The sequence below is a fragment of the Archocentrus centrarchus genome, chromosome 21 (genome assembly GCF_007364275.1).
Source record: "Archocentrus centrarchus isolate MPI-CPG fArcCen1 chromosome 21, fArcCen1, whole genome shotgun sequence".
NCBI classification, from domain to species: domain Eukaryota; kingdom Metazoa; phylum Chordata; class Actinopteri; order Cichliformes; family Cichlidae; genus Archocentrus; species Archocentrus centrarchus.
Genome location: NC_044366.1, coordinates 34,276,131 through 34,295,572, shown reverse-complemented (window position 1 = coordinate 34,295,572; position 19,442 = coordinate 34,276,131). Strand labels below are relative to the sequence as shown.

Genomic DNA, 19,442 nt, shown 5'->3' with positions numbered 1-19,442 from the left:
CATTTTCTTTCTAACATTCATATCAGAGAGCAACTTGGGGTTCAGTATCTTGCCCAAGGATACTTTTGCATGCAGACTGGAGTGGCCAGAAATCAAACCACCAACCTTTTGATTAGGTGACCTGCTCTACCTCCTGAGCTACCAGCCACCCATTTCTGAAAAAGTTGGGACCGTGCAGAATGTAAAGAAAAACAGACTGCAGGGATTTGCAAATCTCATAAAAACATTTTATTCACTGTACAACATATAAAACATATCAAATACTTAAATTGAGAAAATGCAGCATTTTAAGAAAAATATGAGCAAATTTTGAATATAATGGTAATGACAGGGCTCAAAAAAGTTGGGATAGTGTTATGTTTACCACTGTGTAGCATCTCCTCTTCTTTTAACAACCCTCCATAAATGTCAGCTGAGGAGACCAGTAGCTGGACTTTCGGGAGAGGAATGTTGGCAATTCAATTCCATTTTATTTATATAGCACCAATTCACAACAGTCACCTCAAGGTGCTTTATATTGTAAGGTAAAGACCCTACAATAATTACACAGAAGATCCAACAGTCAAACTGACCCCGATGAGCAGCACTTGGTGACAGTGGGAAGGAAAAACTCCTTTTTAACAGAACCAGGCTCAGGGAGGGGCAGTCATCTGCCGCGACTGGTCGGGGGTGAGGGGAGAGAGACATGACAAAAGACATGCTGTGGAAGAGAGAGACAGAGATTAATAATACCTAATGATTAAATGCAGAGTGGGGTATAAACAGAGTAAAAAGAGGTGAATGAAAAGAAATACTCAGCGTCCTGTTCTTGTCTCATACAGGATTCTAGCTGCTGAATAGTCCTGAGCCTTCTTTGTCCCATTTTTCATTTCATTATGTGCCAAATGTTTTCAGTTGGTGAAAGTCTGGACTGCAGGCAGGCTAGTTCAGCACCCAGATTCTTCTCCTACAAAGCCCTGCTGTTATAATACCTGCTGTATGTGGTTTAACATTGTCTTGCTGAAATATGCAATTTCTTCTCTGAAAAAGATGCAACATAGTGTATGTTACTCTAAAACCTATACAGTATACACCTTTCAGCATTGATGGTTCCTATCCAGATACAAGATCCAAGCTGCCATTTACATAGGCACTCATGCACCTCCATACCATCAGAGATGCAAGCTTTTGAACTGTGCTCTGAAAACAGGACAGATGGTCCCTCTCCTCTTTAGACTGGACAATGTGGCATCCATCCAGCCTTTTATTACCCAGCGCATCAAATTCAAAATTCATATTTTCCATAAACTAATACAGTGTCTCAGTTTAAACATTTGATATGTTTTCTATGTTCTCTTGTGAATAAAGTGGATTGATAAGAAATACTGCATATATATTTTATATGCAATCCTAAAAAATGAGTTACATTTACATTTACAAAAATAGAATGCGTAGTACGAGCAGTCATGCAAAATAAATTGCATAAACAATGTAAAAGAAAAAAAACCTGCACCATAAGCAATCCTGCAGAAAAGGGTGTATTATATATTGTAACCATCCCACTAAAAATAAAATGCATATTATAATCAGTACTACATTATAAATTAAAGAGTTGTTTTATATTGACCAATAAAAAATATGGACTACGCAATAAAAGACATTAATATACTACTCATATCTACTACACCACTCAGTTTTTCTCTGGGAATATCTTCACTTTTGATACTTTATTTTTGTTATTTCAGCATTTTCAGAATAGAGGTCACTTTAATTTACAGTGTGTTTTCCATTTTCATTTCATAGATGTGACCACTTCCACTGCTAACCATTGCTCTCTGTGGATCTACCCAAAAAAGGAATAAGTCCTGAGTTGGCAGGTCCTCGCCAGGTGGGGGCAAGCTGGTGGAGCTGGCATGTGTAACACTAGGCACTGGACCCAGCCAGTAGCGAAGTGGGGTCAATGGACGCTTACCCACCCCCCGGCCATTATGCCGTAATCCTTCCTCGCTTTTCTGGAAAAACTGAATAGCACTAGAATCACTGACTCAATTTTTGGATCTCATTTTCATGACAAAGCGATTGTTCCCCTTTTGCCTCCACTGTTGCTGTTTATAAACGTGGGAAAGGGGGGGATATAAAAGGCACTTGTTGAAAGGCCAGTGCAACATCGAGACCTCAGGGGGAAGCACCACCATCACTCAGCATCACCAAGGCAATCCCACACATTATATGCAAGATGGGCAGGGTGAGTCAAGACAAAGAGTCTACTTTTAACATCTGGCTTAAGAAGTGCGTGTGAAAGCGTACAGGGGTTTCAGGATAACCGGTTTTCTGCAGATGTTGTTTCATGATATTCTGTTGTAAATTAAAGCTGCCCTGTGTTTTGGAGCACTGGAAAAAGCACTGCCTTTCTGGTGCCAGGAAAGCTGTTAGTAATGCTAACAGTGGCTTTGCTCTGGAAAGATCTGGCCTTTTTGTCACACACCACCCTTTAGAGGTGAGAAAATGTGAAAGAAGGTGGCTGAGCACTGACTCTTATGTGCCCCCCCCCCTCCTCAGATCGTCTTCTACGAGGACAAGAACTTCCAGGGCCGTCGCTATGAGTGCGACAGCGACTGCTCAGATTTTCACACTTACCTGAGTCGCTGCAACTCCATCCGGGTGGAGAGTGGGGCCTGGGTGGTGTACGAGAGACCAAACTACATGGGCTACCAGTATGTCCTGACCAGGGGGGAGTACCCAGAGTATCAGCGCTGGATGGGACTGAACGACCGCCTCAGCTCTTGCAAGATGATCCACTTTGTAAGTCAGGCATTGCCTGCAGGCTGCTCTGCTGGTGATGCAGCGATTTGTTCACTCTGCCCTTTATTATTGACTGTGCACTGTGAGCATTGAGTGGACACTCTCAAAAGCACACTCTCCTCTCCTCTGCTGTGGAATCTAACTTCTGATTGTCTTAAAAGACTGAAGAAACAGTGGGTGCAGGGAACAAAAAAAAAAAGAATTCAATGTTAAAGAAGACATACTGTGACGTTCACGCTGCTGTAGGTCAATGGAAGCCAGCACGACATCAGTCTCTTTGTATGATCAGGCTTTGGTCCAGCTGACCCACAGCCTGCGGCCTTTTTAAATCAATGCAGTTAGTAGGAGATGCGTGTGTACAGTTTGGTTCTATTTATAAAGACACAAAACAGTGAGCAAACACACTGCAAACAATGAAGGATCGATTAACGTAAGTTATCTCATTGATTATGCCAGACATACTGAGCATGCAGGCCTTCAGAGTCAAATTATGTACTCAGGTACCAGTCTCTTACCCATAGCAAGCAAAAACTAAAGAAAGACTATATATTAAAGACAACTCCAACAATCAAATGATTACACTATGAGAGGCACCCAGTGACACTGGGGGCAGGAAGTCCCTTTCAGCAGGAAGAGACCTCCAACAGAGGCAGGCTGAGGGAGAAGCAGCCGCGTGCTGTGACCGGTTGAGGGGTGAGAGGCGAGAGAACAGCAGTGATCACTTTGGAGGTAGAAGTTTGTGGTCCTGTTATAATGGCATGGGCTTCAACTTTGTTCACCCCATTTATGTCTCTAAAGACAAGCTAAGAAAAACTAAACTACATCCTCAAAAATGATCAATAAGTTAGCTTTTCTATAAAACAGTACAGTACAAACTGGAAATTAAGTGTATATATAGTGCCACAATTTTTTCAATAAGATGCAAATCTGATCTCTGTATTTATCCCCTTTTTCCCTTTTCTTTTACCCCACATCCAATCTCCATACTTTCCCAACCCCCTCCACACTGACTACCATCCGCCTCTTTTCTATTTGAACTCCCTGCTCCCTCCTTTCTTCCTCCATCACCTTCCAGACCAGTGGGACCCAGTACAAGATGCAGCTTTATGAGAAGGCAGACTTTGGGGGCCAGGCCCTGGAGGCCACAGAGGACTGTCCCTCACTCCTGGAGAAGTTCCGCTGGAGGGAGGTCAACTCCTGTAAGGTCTACGATGGCTGGTGGGTCTTCTACGAGCACCCCAACTACCGTGGACGTCAGTACTTCCTGGAGAAGGGAGAATATCGCAAACCTGGTGACTGGGGTGCTGTCAGTCCTGCTGTCCAGTCTTTTAGGCGCTTCACTGAATAAACTCCATCCAAAATGTTAAAAAGACCTACTATGAGCTCTGTCAGGGGATTAAGAGTTCAATTTGGACTACAACATTCATCAACCATGTTTGTGATTTTGAACTGAGGTCTCAAAAATAAAACCTGTCCAATAAGCAGAATGATGATGGTTCTGTGGGTTTTTTCCATGCAAGTTTTGAATTTTTGAATTTTTAATTTCACATTTCATTTACTAAAGCAAAATATACCATGACTATAACTGCACACTGGTGTGGTGGTTAGCACTGTTGCCTCACAACATGAAGGTCCTGGGTTTGAATGTAGGCTTGTTGTGTCTCCTCCAATAGACTTCAGGGTATTCTTGCCCTTTGACAGCTGGGATATGCTGTCACAGTGAGTCTAAGCTTTCTTTAGCCAGGCAAGTCATTTATAACACATTTTTATTTAAAATGATGAAAAGACACAGGGCTTATCAAACCACTGAAATTTGACACAGTTTGGGCTCTGTGGCTTTACAACTCTTTATGTCTTCAGGGCGAAACATCGAACTTTGCCATCCCGCCAGGGTCACACCCTTTGCCATTTTCAAAATTTAGATTCCCCCTGGTGTGTAGATTACACAAAACAAACCTATGAGCTATTAGAGAAAGTCTGAGTTCAGGAAATCGCTAAAATCATTACTATAACTATAATTTTTGTGTTGTACAAAATACAAAGGAAATCCCACCAACATCCCAAAGAAAAGCATGTACAAGAGAAATTCAAATCAGCTACCCCACACACAGAGCAGGAAGATAAAAAACAAAGGGCACACATGGCTAAATATATTACTGTGATCTTCCCATCATCCCCTGCTACAGCAGATAAACCATTTTTATGCATCCAACTGGCCACTTCAGTTGGCAAATTTCATATTGCCTTGTTGTTTGTTTTTACATTGCTGGCTGAAAGGAAAAAAGGAAGTTACTGCTGGCTAACCACAATTTTCTGTTTCATCACCTCATTTATGTTCTTGTTATTACAGTTTTGCACTCCTTGTGTCTCAGCTGGGATCATTTATTTCAATACTACACCTTTGCTAATTTAAACTTTTATTTGCACAGTGATTTCATTTGTTTTGTCTTGTAACTGATCCAGTGATATAGTGTGTTTGTGCTATTCTTTAACATCACTATTCTTGAACTCTCAAACCACCGTATAAGCAACTATTCACTTGTTGTTTAGAAACTCAGAGTAAGCCTCCACATCTCACTGCTGGACAAACTGTGCAAATTAAGATCAGGTTATACTCATTGTATCTTCAGAGGAAAAGTCATTTTCAGTACAAGTGACTGCAGAATGGAACCATGAAGCTGGCCAATATGTTAAAGGAACAGTTCGTATATTAAATATGAAGGGTAGCTGAATCAGGGTAGCTGATTCTCTTCACAGAATCAGCTACCCTGATTCTGTGAAGAGATAAAATCCACCCGACAGCTGGAATGATCATTAACGTGGTGTAGGTGGTTTAATTTCTGAAGTGTAAACATGAAACGCTGTGTTTTTATGAAATGTTGAATACTTTTGATGGGCTTGCATATATGAGCAAGCCGTGACGGCATTTTACCACACTGTATCAATAATCCTAACTTCTCATATAATGATGTTTTATATCACACATTATACTTACAGAAGTCCACAGGAGCTTTTGCTTAATACAATTAATCCATCCATCCATTCTCCTCCAATTATCCGGGGCCGGGTCGCGGGGGCAGGAGCCTAAGCAGAGAAGCCCAGGCTTCCCTCTCCCCAGCCACCTCCTCCAGCTCATCTGGAGGGACCCCAAGGCGTTCCCAGGCCAGTTGAGAGATATAATCTCTCCAGCATGTCCTGGGTCTACCACGAGGCCTCCTCCCGGTGGGACATCCCCGGAACACCTCACCCAAGAGGCGGCCAGGAGGCATCCTAATCAGATGCCCGAGCCACCTCAACTGGCTCCTTGCGATGTGGAGGAGCAGCAGCTCTACTCTGAGCCCCTCCCGGATGGCCGCACTCCTCACCTTATCTCTAAGGGAGAGGCCAGCCACCCTTCGAAGGAAACTCATTTCTGCCGCTTGTATTCGTGATCTTATTCTTTCGGTAACTACCCAAAGCTTGTGACCATAGGTGAGGGTAGGAGCGTAGATCGACTGGTAAATCTAGAGCTTCACTTTTACACTAAGCTCCCATGACAGACTGGTGCAGCGTCCGCATCACTGCAGAAGCAGCCCGCTCCCGCTCCCTTAGTCAAGACTGACTAATGCATAATGGGGATAAGGCAGCGCACTGTGAGACACCATCACTGCTATAGCGACTGAGGTTAAACCAAGAGCATGAAACATCAGAGGCGTTAAGAAGTTAAGAAGATGGAGTTAAGAAGTTCTAGTCTTACTTTCTATTACCTTGTTGATGGTGCAGACACGCCAAGGAGGCAGCTCAGGGTTCCTCGTCAGAAAGGACACCGAGCTGCCAAAAGCACTGAAAGGACAGTGATGGTGCTGATCTGCTGCCAGGTCAAAAAGTGGAGGTCCCACCTGTTTGACAGCACATTTACACAGAGAGTCAAGCTCACTTTTTAAAGTATTCATATGTAAGTATAACACACCTAATCCTGAAACAGAAGAGTACTAAAAAAAACAAAAAAACAGCACTGATTTTCAGGAACAAATCCAGCAATGACACACCGGCATAATGATATACTGTACAGGCGTACCCTCTTGGTCATGCCTGACAATATTGCAGCTTGGATCCATGAGAACTTCCCAGGAGAATGCCACCTTCAGTTGGCTCTCATTCACTATCTGCAGTCTGTATGTGTGTGTGCAGACAAAAAAAAGGATTTATTGTGCCCACTGTGGGAGAATGCAATGTTTCATATGCATGACACCCAAACTGAGCCTTTAGTGATCATCTTTTTTGATCTTTAGTATTTTTGTTACATTCTGATGAATAAATGAGGCTCAAATACTCTTTAAGTTTTAAAATAATACCATCTTATGTAATATTACACCTGATGGCATGCAGTACATTGTACAGATTGCACTTACTGGTGCAGCCTGGTTTGGAAAAGCATGGTGTTTTCAAAGTGGATGGTGTGTGTGCTGCAGTTCCAACTCAAACTGAGCGCCTTCAACCACAGAGCAGCAGGGCTCAGGATCTGTTCTTATCACCTGGATAAAAGAACGTCATTTATTAACACTATTCACAATTCACCATTTGTCTACTGGTCTTTCCAACACAATAAGCTAGGCACCATTGGGAGTTATGAGCATATGCCTCATACATGACCATTTCTAGATGTTAGTTTGGTATTATTTTGTTTGAAAAAATAAACAGAGCATAGCTTAACTTTTGATAATGCACAGTTTATGACTCATGAAAATATATATCCAACAGCATGCCCCCGTCTGGCTGCACCAGTTAAAACTGTGGACAGTCTCTGCACGTTTTTGGATGCTTTACCTGTGGTGAAAAGCTGGCATAAGGTCCTCTAGGGGGCCACTCAAACCTCCCCACCTGGCTGCTGCTGTGGTTGGTCATAGTAAAACTTTCTTTATATGGAAAGTTTACAAGGCAGTCACCAAAATTCAGCACCTCATAATTACCTATAAGAAAGAATTAAGGCCATCAGGAAGGAACTCAAACTTCTATTTTACTAAATCACTGCATCAACAGCATTTCTAAGACTCTCTTGTCGTACCTTCGTCATCATCTTCCTGATCCAATGACCTGCTGATGTGAGCTAGAGACCATTTCCTGATAAGCCTCTCTCTTCACATTTAAGGGTTCCTGTGCGAGGGCGGAATGACGGCCGATGTCCAGGCTCTGACACTGACAGGTCGATGCAGGAGCTGGCTTTGACATTGCAGGTAAACGTCTGAGCCAGGCAGGGCGGAGAGCCAAATGGTCTTGAGCTGGGCAGTACCACAGGTCGGAGCTTCCTCTTCTGCGTGATCTCAGCCATGAGCCGGTCATGGAGGGACGGCTGCTGCAGGAGGGGCGAGGCGGCGCTCTGACACCGGTTTAAGTGGAGGCCTTGATCTGATGAGCTCCATGGTCAGTTCTAATCCACCTTGTCCCGGGCCTTTCTGTGTGGAGTTTTCATGTTTTTCCTGTGTCTGTGTGTTTCCCACAGTCCAAAGATGTTATGTTAATTGGTGAATTTAAATTGTCCATAGATGTGAATGTGAGTGTCAAGTTGTGTTAGGCTAGTGACCTGTACAGGGCGTCCCCTGTCTCTCACCCTGTGATAGCTGGGATCGGCTCCAACGACCCTGGACAGTATATTTGGTGCGGGTTAATACAGTATACTTTCATTGCCAGAGACCAGAGGACCAACCAGTACCATGAAGAACCCGATACTCCACGTGTCCTGGTGAGTGAGAGTGAAGGGACCTCTTATTAATGCAGCCATCCACAGATCTTTCAGGCCAAGCACATAAACAGCCTTTATTAGATCATTAAAAGTCCTCTTGTTTGTTTTCAGGGTCTGAGGGAGGGCTCTCTGCTGCTAGTGGAGGGAAACAAAGCCACACTACTGGGAACCACTAAGGCCAGACTGTTCAGCAGGTAACGCATCCTTTAGGTTGACCTAACATGATCTTAACATAAACCAATTCCAAATCTACATTGTCCCCACAATGTGACTGTGGAACCAGGGTCTGCACAACATGAAAGTACAAACACACAAACGCACCATCTGAGAACCTGAAATGAGTCCAGTTACTCCAGTGAGCAGTAAATAAAAGCAGTATTTTATTTTTTTATTTTTGTGCATGTGTTTCACAGGGAAGCCCACAGTGGAGTATGGCCCAGGCAGTGACCTTAGCTTCCTGCTAACAGATGCACCCTGATCAGTCAATGGAAGTGAGAAGTGGAGCTCACCATGGAAGGAATATGGTTTTTGGTGTTTGTGGTTGAAACAGAATAAAGATTTTAAGGAAACATCCAGTGAATCTCTCCAGTAAATGTTATATGTTGTAGATATTAGTGTTGTACGTGTTTGGCATAAGCTAATCTGCTGTTTTGCAGGCTTTGTTGGCATCTACTGCAAATTAAAACCACAGCAGGGGTAAAAAGATCAGATCAACCATTTAGTCTGTAAAGTGCAAATTTCCCCCATCATTTATATGTGATATAATTTGAAGACATCACTGTTTAAATGGAACACTTGTATATACATATGTATATAATGGTAATCACCATTCATGTGTATAAGTTAAAAATAAAAACTGTAGTGCTGGAGTCCTAACCACTGCACTGCACAGTTAGAATACCATCTGGAAGGCCTGGGTTTGATTCCACCTTGGCCCAGGCCTCTCCCCTCCTCTCTGTGTGGAGTTTGCATGTTCTCCCCGTCCTTGCGTGGGTTTCCTTTGGGTACTCCGGTTTCCTCCCAAAGTCCAACGACATGCACTTACTGGGGTTAGGTTAATTGGCTAATCTAAATTGCCCATAGGTGTGAATGAGAGCGTTTGTCTCTCTGTGTTGGCCCTGTGACAGGCTGGCGACCTGTTCAGGGTGTACCCTGCCTCTCGCCCTATGACAGCTGGGATAGGCTCCAGCCCCCCCGCGACCCTGAACAGGATAAGCGGATGGATGGATATATATATATATATATATATATATATATATATATATATATATAATATATAGTGTTTTAGATTTTGACTTAAAAACCACAAACAGGATTTTTTTTTTTACTGTTTTTAGAGGCTCTCAATTTAAAAAGAAAAAAGGATCACTCCAAAATACAGAACAAATGTCAACCAATCAGTTTATTTTAGTTTAAAGGTAAAATCATCTTTTTATGAAATCATTATAGTTATTTTTTATTCATTTACATAATACATACATCAAAAAACAGTCAATATTTTCTCAGGGCAGAAAGAAACAGCAATATTAAACACAAAGACTGGCTTCAAATCACTCTTGTCAGTCAGTTCAGGAGGCTTTCAATTTTAACAGAAACTCTTTGACTTTCCCAAAGCTTTTGCATTTTCCCTCAGGACAGAGTGCAGAGAATCATATCCAAGATGTTAGAACAGAAGTAAATATTTTAATGATGTGCATCTTTATGGAGTAATTTCAACAGACAGATTGAGGTAAATGGATTTCAGTCCAACTGTATCCTGGCAATAAGAAGGAGATGAAGAGGCAATGGACCAACTTAGAGTAACAATACCACTGCTGCATGTGATCAGCACTGTCAATCAGCATCTATCAAAGTGTTACCTCAAGGATCTCAGATAAATCAAATTCCTTAATGACTTTGCTCTTCAACTTGGTGAGAGCTTTATGGATATCCCTATTTACACAGAGCTTCTACCCATTCTCACATACACATACCATTTCTCATGATTAAAAGATGCCAGTTCTCTTTGAAATATCACAACATGAATGTAAAAGGTGGATGAAGCCACTGTGACATCACCCACTGGTCATCGCATCTTGTTTTTTGGAGCCAGAAGTAACCATATTTGGATCAGAGGGAGGAGGGTGAAATGAAAAAGCTGGTCAAAGCTCAAGATCAACTTGGCAAGTTGCATCACACAGACTGTATAACTGTAGCACACAGTCACAGACACATGATAATTAGTGCCAATATTTTGTGCACTGAAACTGGAGCAGAAACTTCTTGCAGGGTCTGTTAGTACAGCTAACCAAGCCATATTAAATTTCAGATAGCTAGTTAGTTGGGTTGACAGCTAGCAGCTATGGCCACCCGAGTCAGCAGCCACACACTTAAATTCCCATATTTAAAGTTATATAAGAGGCCTGTACCCTTGTCAAAAAGAAATAAATAAGTTATAAACACAAAAACCCATCTCTGTAGCAGGCAGTAAAAATGTTTATTTCTGCTGTAAAGTTGGACATTTTAACATGGGAGTCTATGGGGACTGACATGTTTTTGGAGTGAGCCTCAAGTGGCCACTAGGGGAACTGCAGTTTTAAGCACCTTTGGCACTCTGGGGGTTGCTGCTTGGCCAATAGGAGGTCTTTTTTACATAATTATGAGAATGATGACAACAGGAAGTCAGCATTTGTCAGGATCTTTGAACAGACCTGACCTAAGGGCACTTTAACCAGCTGTGAATTTTTGGTGCCATTTCATAGAAAAACTTTCATAGAAAAACTTGAGGCTGATTCAGCCCCGCACGAGTTTGAGGTCCACAGTGACAGCCTGAGGGTTCCAGTGAGTCCCAAAGGAAAAACAGTTGCCTCCCCCGCCTATCAGGAGCAGCTCTGGATCTTCTGAGTCGGTCACCTCAGAGCAAAATGAGTGGAGCATCAGAGGCCAGGGCACTGAGGTCTACACATGGCGGCACACAGGGAGTTAGTATCCAGTATCAGGTCATTCATTAATGCATTTTCTAACAAAAGTGAAGCAGTCAATATTAGTTTTTAAGCAATAAACATGACAGCCTGAGGTGGATGAAGTACATTGGGTGGTGCTGGATTTCATTTAAAATAACCGTATGCCCCATGACTGCTCACTAACCGTGTCCAGCTTGAACTCCACACTGCTGCACGTGGTGATGTTGATCACAGCAACACCTGGTACGCCCTCTGAATGCAGCCAGACTCCACCTACCACAACCAGCTTCTCACCACTCACATGGGCACAATGAGAGTATCTAAAACAAAGCACACAATGCAACTCTCATCAAATACTTTCTTAAACAGAAACTTGGTGTTTGGTTATTAAGAGCCTGGACAGTTTTTGTCTGAAACACAACACACCTGGGTACAGGAGGGGGCTGCACATCTAATCTCTCCCAGCAGAAGCCTCTTTCAGTTGGCCTCAAGACCACTGTGTCACCCAGGGGTACCCCTGCTCTGCTCAGCCCTCCAAACACCACCACACCGCCTTGATATGAGCATGCTGAGTGAGAGTGACGAGCCTCTGGTGCTGCGCCCTCTACTGAGATCTGTAAATGAGACAGACACCTGACGATCGTACAAAACAGATTTGTTATGTTTATTTTTCCAGCCCTATAATTTTATTCCTGGAATCTACTAGAGGAGCTCTGCCTGACTGCTAGATCAAAATATATGGAGCTCTATATACATATGGGGCCCAATGTGACACAAGAAGAAAAAAAAAGGATAATAAATGTGATACCAGTAACATTAATATCTGTTTCTAAAAAAGTAGCAAACAGCAAACCTCAGTCCAGTGCTGCTGGTCGACACTCAGGAAGTAACTGTCACCCAAAACGGCCTCTGATTGGTTCTTTCCACCAAACACAAACACAAACTCTCTGCCTGCAGAAAGGATTCAGTGTGTTACAGGTAAGCAGGGATGAGGAAAAAAGAGTCACAGAACAAACTAAAGACAAAAAGAAAGTAAAGCAAAGCATGGTAAATGGTAAATGGACTAGTTCTTATATAGCGCTTTTCTACTCAGATATGAGCACTCAAAGCGCTTACACAACACGTTTTTACATTTACCCATGCACACCCATTCATACAAGCACTTCCATGATTAATTAATTAAGCTAAGTGCTTTAATTATGTAACATTCACTCACATTCACACTCCGACAGAACGGTCGGAGAGCAACTTGGGGTTAAGTATCTTGCCCAAGGATACATTGGCATGCAGCCAGCAGTAGCCAGGAATTGAACCACTGACCTTCCGATCAGTAGGTGACCTGCTCTACCTACTGAGCTACAGCATGACACAAAAGAACACATACAATGAAAAAAGATAAAAGAAAGAGTGAACCAAAGGAGGAAAGTACAAAAGATAGATGGCAGAGAAAAGAAAAGTGGGAAACAAAAAAATGGAAATGCAGAAAGAAAGAGTACAAAAATGAGGAAGAATTAAGGGAGAGGCTCAAAGCAAAACAGAGAGTGGCAGTCAAAGAAAGAACCAAAGAAATAGTGAAAGAAAAAAATGAATGAGAGAGGGGTTGCCACAGAGGGTAGCTTGATTTGGAAGATTTCTTTCGGGTTTTTATTTTTTTTTATGCCTGATACACTTCCTGATGCAACCCCAAAGGGATTTGTGTCTCCTCCTGGAATCACACCAGGGATCTTTCACTTTCTAGGTCAATGTGTAAACCACTACACTTTGGAGCCACAAATGAGTGAGCAAGAGAAAAAGGAGAAAATAAAACACACAAAAAAGACCTCCTGCAAAAGAAAAGCAGACTTCCTGTTTTCCCTCACCTCTGTGACTGGTTATGGTAGCAGAGTGCCTCCATCTTGGTGGTGGTGGATTTCCTGTACAGATCATCTCCTCCACACAAAGCTTTGCTGCATCTTGGCCCTCTAACTCCAGAGCACCAGGTGGACCGCAGGGGTCGAAGGTCACTTTGAAAAGGCTTCTGATTGGGTTGAGTGGAGAGGAGCGACCTCCATACACCACAGCACCTCCTCCAGCTACAGAGGTAACCGTGTGGTAGAGTCGCACACCTGAGTGAACGTAAAATCATTAACTTTTCCTGGACGAATCAAGCCTGTCACCCCCCACCCCTTTTTACATATTCTCCATAAATGTGGTGGGTAAAGTAAAAACCCTCTCACCTAGCTCAGCTGACGGCTCCACGCTCACAGATCTCCAACCTTCCTGACCTCTGAGCAGGACTCTGGTCGCTGCCCCTCTGCCTTCTCTGCTGGAGCCTCCTGTTAGCAGAACCCACTCTGGCCTCACTGAGAGGGAAGCCATCCCCAGCCCCTCCACACACACTGGTACAGTGTGCACGCTCAGGGTCGTTGTGCTCCAAGAGGGTCCAACGGATGGCGCAGGAGATTCTAAAGCAACAGCACAAGTTCAACATGCATATGAAAAGTCACAATTTCGAGTGCTTGTTAGTGAGAAGTTTTTATATGAGAAGGATGGAACGTGAAAGCTACCTGGAGCCTGAGGGAGTAAAGCCTGTGCCATCAAAGAGCTCCGGGATGCAGTCAGGATGAAGTAGTGGGAACATTTCTGGTGCCACTCCTGTGAACAGACAGGTGTGGAGTCATCCTGCTTTTTAACAGAATACCGTGTACAGTGGGCCATTTTCAGCAGCCACCACTCCAAAAGAAAATGACAGATCTGATTCTGGGCACTGCTGGAGACAAAGTAACAATAAATGTCTGACCACGATCACAGATTTTGGAATTGTCCAGCAGTGCATCCTTATTGGCTAGAAACAGTAACACAGGCTGACTATAGTTTTGATACTGTATATTTAGGTGATATACCAACTGATCTGTATTGTCAAGACAACTATCTTCTTAAAGTATTATTGCCAGTAACAAGGCAGCGACAACGAAGTGGCTGGAACACCACCTAAAGCAGAAAGCGCTGGTTAAAACAGGTACCGAGCGAGCCCGGGTTAATGCGGCTGGAAAACAATGGCCACGCAGTGAACGGGCAAAACTGGGTGAACTTCAGTTGGTGCTGTCATAAAAATTCCTGGTCCCATAAAATTAAATTTAAAATGCATTAAAAGATTGTTCAATTCTCCTTTAAGTGTATCAAAATCATGTAAGTTGGCGCATTCTTTGATTTTCAAATAAAGACATGAAAAATTTGCATTCACTCACTTTCAGGCCACAGGACAGACATTCAAGTTCAAGAGGTCAAAAATTTCATTCAAAGTTACAGCAGGTGTCTGCCCTCAAAATTATCCATGCAATAAACGGGGCCAGATCGGAGACCCTCCCCTCATAGTTGGAAACTGTGTGATTGTAGTTTCAAATAACACATTTTTTTCTGAAGCCAAAAACCAGCATGCTCCTTAAGCAGTGTGCACTACTCCCCATCAGGCATTTGATGAAGCTGCCAGCGGAGAACCTGTTTGGAGGCGGACATGCTTGTCCTTTTGTTTAGCCCTGGACCAGGTTCTCCCAATTTTCTTTCTTGACTAGTGAGGTCTAATTAATCATCAGCTTCATGACAATTTCCAGCACCAGTAGCCTTCATTGCTTAGAAGGTGAAACATGAATTATTTGTCCAGTTTGAAAGTACAAATGAACGGTCGACTACAAAAACAGATCGCTTCTTTAATAAGCAGTGCCGTTTTCAACTGTAACATAATTGGAAAAGTTTTCTTTTTCTTCTAAAGGTCATAATAATAAACAAGCTTGCATAAGTAATTAATCAGTTATTAATCATTTACTGTGAAATGTGTAATCCAAACCAATTAAAATGACCCCTTTTGATCAGTAGTGTACACTTTTATGAAGGATGCAACCCAGAGAGATAATCAAAACCCAACTGACCTCATATTCATCAAAAGGCTCCAGGCTCTCCATCCTGCATCTCTCCTCCTCAGGGACCAGCCCAAAAAAGAAGTCATTCATATCCAGAAAAACACACTCGTCCCAGCCCTGAAGACAAACACAGCACGTATTCATGGAAAGAACCTTCACAGGAGGAACAGGAACATTTAGAACATGGTTCCCCTGTGTTTTTATTAACTTCACTGGAACCAGGGTCTAACTTATGTTCCATGGAGATTGTTCTACTGTCAAAAAAATGAGAAGATGCTTGAACTGTTCTGTGCATCACTTGGGTACTGACCTTGTCCAGGAAGCGGCGCCTCTGTGCGGAGGCGTCTGGGTATTGTCGAAGAGCATGCAGAGTTGAACTGAGTTTGAGGAAATGTTCCTGCATGATCCGACCAAAAGGATCGCGTGGATGGATCTGCTCATACATCACAAAGAGAGACTGTGGCAGGAGCTTTGCTGCCCAACTAATGACGGCATCGGACCTGCAAGACACGCAATATGCATTAAATTTAAACATTCACGTTAGGGCTTTGTGAGTAGCTGAGATCATATATTCTCATTATTTGCTATATACTGGCATTATCTAACTCATGTTTCTTGCCCAAGTGCATGTAAATTAATTCCTAGTTCACATTTTATATATTACTGTACCACTGTGTTTCCATGTAGGTGAGCACCACTTCAGAAAGAAGTAAGGTAGGGGCAGTCCAGTCCATCTCAGCTGCATCCAGAGCCTCTTCCACCTTGGACTCCTCTCTAACATCCACCCCTAACAGACGGTACTGACTGCTGGACACATAAACAGGTCCTGAAGACACACAGGCAGGCATATACCAATAAACTCTTACACTTGTTTATGTGACAAATTATTCTTTTTTTTTTAATGAACAGAAAAGAAATGACAAACCTGTAAGTGAAGGTGACTGGGAGTCCAACATCCCCCTCAGTGTTATATTAGAACTGATGAGGGCAGCCTTGCGCCGGGAGACATTGGGGAAATCTACCTCGAACACTACAGCCCTGTTCAGAGCTCCATCTGCATGTAGGCGGAAATACAAAGAGTCGAACCCTGCACCCAAAGACAAAATCTAGACCGGGGGAGTGAGGTTGAAGAATAAAAACATCAGTCAGAAACTTTCTTTACTAAATGAACTTGGTCCAGAGACAGAGACTCACAGAATCCTGAACTGAAGCCTATGGGAAGATTTAGTAAGAGTAAAGCTGGTGGTAGCAGCCTAACCTCCAGGAGAAAAGGCTTTTTAAACCTTAAAAGTCAGTAAACTGGTAATTCTGGTGTGATTTTTACATCCCACTGAAATTACCATTACTTTATATAATGATTAAAAATAACTGCCCAAATAATGCCGCGCTCCACATAACTCGGAAGTCAGAACTCAGGAGTGACGTCACTCCCGAGTTAGCGCATTCCAGAAAAAATGAGAAAAAGCAGGATTTGTTTTGCTTCTTACAAAGGCAGAGCCGTTCACGTATCACAAGCAAAATACGTAAAAACACTGCTGCAGCACATTCATGGACAGAGCCTGGTCAGTGCTCTGCAGATGGCTTATTTAGTGAGTCATAAATATCCAACAGTCTCAGTACAGATTCAAAGTTTCACAGTTTTACTACTGCTGACATTCACTGCCGCCATCTTGGATTGTTAACTCGGGTTGGTCGGGCTGCTCCGACTTTCTGAGTAGGAAATCCGAGTTGAGGGGGCGTTTCAGAAAAAATCGTAAATTCCGATTTCCAACTTATTCAGGAATGCACTATAAGTGCCCAGAGGCATAACCAAGATGGCTGCTGAGTGATCTGCCTGCAGAAGGGTTTTGGTTGGACAACATGTTGATAACTTACCTGTCTTTTAGGGCATTTTTCAGTAATCTGAAGGAATTTCCTCACACAGTGGTCCACAGCTCTCCAGCGCACATAATAGCCCCTGAAACATGCAAAGAAACCTAAGACTTTAATTTGTACAAGACATTTTTACCTAGCACTTATCTGATGGCTACACTAGTTTAATTATATTAATCTTGCTGTGTGCATCATCTTCCCTGCACATGAGAGTGATCCCAGTGCCTGGTTACTGTATAAATTTTGTCTATAAAGTTCACCACAATACAGCCATCCCTGGTACATGTATTTATTGTGAGCTGGCACTATGCACAACTGAGCGTGAGAATATGAAGGCACCCACTGACCTGTTGATGAGCGGAGCTCTCCTGGCCACTTTGCACACAAAGTGTTGAAGGAAGTCATCCTTGAAGTAGCCCTGAGCTGCGGCAGACACCTTGCTCACCACACTGCTGTCATTGGTTCCCTGTACCTGAGTTAACAAAAAAGAGCCAGCAGAAATAAATTATCGGTTTCTGCAGTATCACCCAAATATCACAGAAGACTTTTTAAACTCTTTAATGACGTTCCTCACAGTCAAACCTGCAGAAGGATTAGAGAAATTAGACAAGGGCCTTTAGCCTTAATCGAGAAGCTCATCAGTCATTTGGTTGTTTTACTGACACGTTTACATTGTGCCAGTTTTGGCTGCATTTGTGGGTATTAAAGAGGAGCTTTACAGCTCATTTAGAGCTCCTTGTTATTCTTGGACCCTAGATCAGCTTTGCATGAGTTGCCTTGGTGTAGCCCCTCAGTTCATTCTCTGTCTGAAACAAGCTGTTGTTGCCCCTCATCCTTTAAAGGAAAGTTTAAAATAAAATGGAAAGTCTATTGTCTCATAACTATCTGTGCTGGGAGCCAAATATGTAGCAGAAAATGAGAGATATATTAGCCTTTTCCTTATATCGCTGCCTGGAACAGACAAGAAACAAAATTCAAATTAAAGCTTGTGAGAAGTTTGCTTTACTTTTTACCTTGTAAGACATATTCCAGTTCTTTACCCAAGTAAAAGTGGCAAGAACTGTAAAAATACTGTGTTACAAGTAAACAAAGAAAATGTTAACATAAGTGCTTCTGGTAAAATGCACTCGACAGTGCACCAAGTGCAGAAACACTCAATGGAGGAAAATGGCCTTGAAGGTGTGTTTACTGTCAAATATGTTATTCTATTACAGATGTACTAACAACCATCTAGCATGTAGTGCTGTAATAGGCAGATAGAGCTCATGTTAAATATTACACACTGCTGAGTAAGATAACTCCTATAACAAGTCATCATACAGTTATCCCCAATTTACTGTAGTTTAAAGCAAACGCGTGAAAGCCTGAAGCAAATTTTTCCATTAAACTGGTGCTAGATCAACGATACTCCAAACTAGAGTTGAATACAGAATATTGGCTTGAGCAAAACACATATATAAATGGATAATAATAATTCTTATCTGTTTATTATCTATTAATAGCTTATTTGATGCTTCTTGAGAGAAAATAGGGGCAAACTGTATATTAAGAGGCTAATCTGCAAAACAGAATACAATTTACATGATGTAGTGCATAATATAGTGCAGCTCAAATAAACAGTGTTGTGTTTACAAATCTTGCTAGCTACTGTGAATATTACAGCCACACTCACGGCAGTGTCCCTGCTCTTCTTCTGTTTCTTTCCGTTTGTTGCTGGCATAGTGTCGGCAAATTATCCCATAACTTCAAAGGAAAACACCTACACGTGTTACACAATTTCTTAAACAAATACCGACATTGGTGTGCCTGCACTGCAGCCCACAGATGAAAATAAGTCAAACATCCTTCACGTGGTATTAACTTCCGAATTCTTTCCTTGGAGGTCTCCGGCGCCCCCTGCTGCTCGGAGGCTGCAACAGACAGCAATCCTTGCCATTCAAAACTCCATTTAGAAATGTCGGTTTTTAAATGACGGTGAAACGTTTGGCTGCGTCTCTGTTACTATGATTACGAATTTATCACAATTTCTTCTAGTTGCTGAACAACTTCTGTTTCATTAAAACATAAAAATGTGACTAATTAGCTCCAAGGCGCATACTGTCAAAGGCGGTCCTATTTTATTTTCTCTTTCATAACGAAGTAAACCCTTGTAGAAAATAAATGAATTAAATAATATACAATGAAATAATTTCTAAATATAATTATCTGTTCAAATATTGAATTTAACTAGTA

At 42.4% G+C, this 19,442-nt stretch overlaps 2 protein-coding genes across 4 annotated transcripts; one reads left to right on the top strand and one right to left on the bottom strand.

Annotated features, from left to right (window-relative positions):
- Window positions 1–1,992: 1,992 nt before the first annotated feature.
- On the top strand, window positions 1,993–4,250 carry crygs2 (crystallin, gamma S2). Its single transcript, XM_030757329.1, has 3 exons — window positions 1,993–2,224; window positions 2,539–2,781; window positions 3,857–4,250. Exons 1-3 carry the CDS (start codon window positions 2,216–2,218, stop codon window positions 4,127–4,129), a joined length of 525 nt encoding a protein of 174 aa, XP_030613189.1. The 5' UTR covers window positions 1,993–2,215; the 3' UTR covers window positions 4,130–4,250.
- Window positions 4,251–9,909: 5,659 nt separating this feature from the next.
- lcmt2 (leucine carboxyl methyltransferase 2) lies at window positions 9,910–19,049 on the bottom strand. 3 transcript variants are annotated; one of them, XM_030758286.1, is made up of 14 exons: window positions 18,883–19,049; window positions 17,558–17,682; window positions 17,214–17,295; window positions 16,264–16,444; window positions 16,008–16,164; window positions 15,649–15,838; window positions 15,348–15,455; window positions 13,989–14,076; window positions 13,659–13,886; window positions 13,302–13,547; window positions 12,296–12,393; window positions 11,869–12,056; window positions 11,627–11,762; window positions 9,910–11,437 (listed from the first exon to the last, which is right to left on the bottom strand). In XM_030758286.1, the coding sequence occupies exons 1-14, from the start codon at window positions 18,928–18,930 to the stop codon at window positions 11,273–11,275; spliced, it is 2,040 nt and encodes a 679-aa protein (XP_030614146.1). In that variant the 5' UTR covers window positions 18,931–19,049; the 3' UTR covers window positions 9,910–11,272. The 3 variants fall into 3 exon arrangements, 2 of the variants coding, with proteins under 2 accessions (XP_030614146.1, XP_030614149.1); XM_030758289.1 differs by lacking the exon at window positions 18,883–19,049 and having other exon boundaries at window positions 9,911–11,437; window positions 16,264–16,392; window positions 17,558–17,583; XR_004021693.1 differs by lacking the exon at window positions 9,910–11,437 and having other exon boundaries at window positions 11,869–12,075.
- Between the last annotated feature and the right edge of the window lie 393 nt (window positions 19,050–19,442).

Coding starts and splice junctions, on each gene's coding strand:
- crygs2 (XM_030757329.1), top strand. Junction 2,782..3,856: donor CTTGCAAGATGATCCACTTT/GTAAGTCAGGCA, acceptor ATCACCTTCCAG/ACCAGTGGGACCCAGTACAA.
- lcmt2 (XM_030758286.1), bottom strand. CDS start 18,930: ATGCCAGCAACAAACGGAAAGAAACAGAAGAAGAGCAGGGACACTGCC. Junction 15,456..15,648: donor GGCGCCGCTTCCTGGACAAG/GTCAGTACCCAA, acceptor GTTTGTCTTCAG/GGCTGGGACGAGTGTGTTTT. Junction 12,057..12,295: donor ACCAGCAGCACTGGACTGAG/GTTTGCTGTTTG, acceptor TCTCATTTACAG/ATCTCAGTAGAGGGCGCAGC.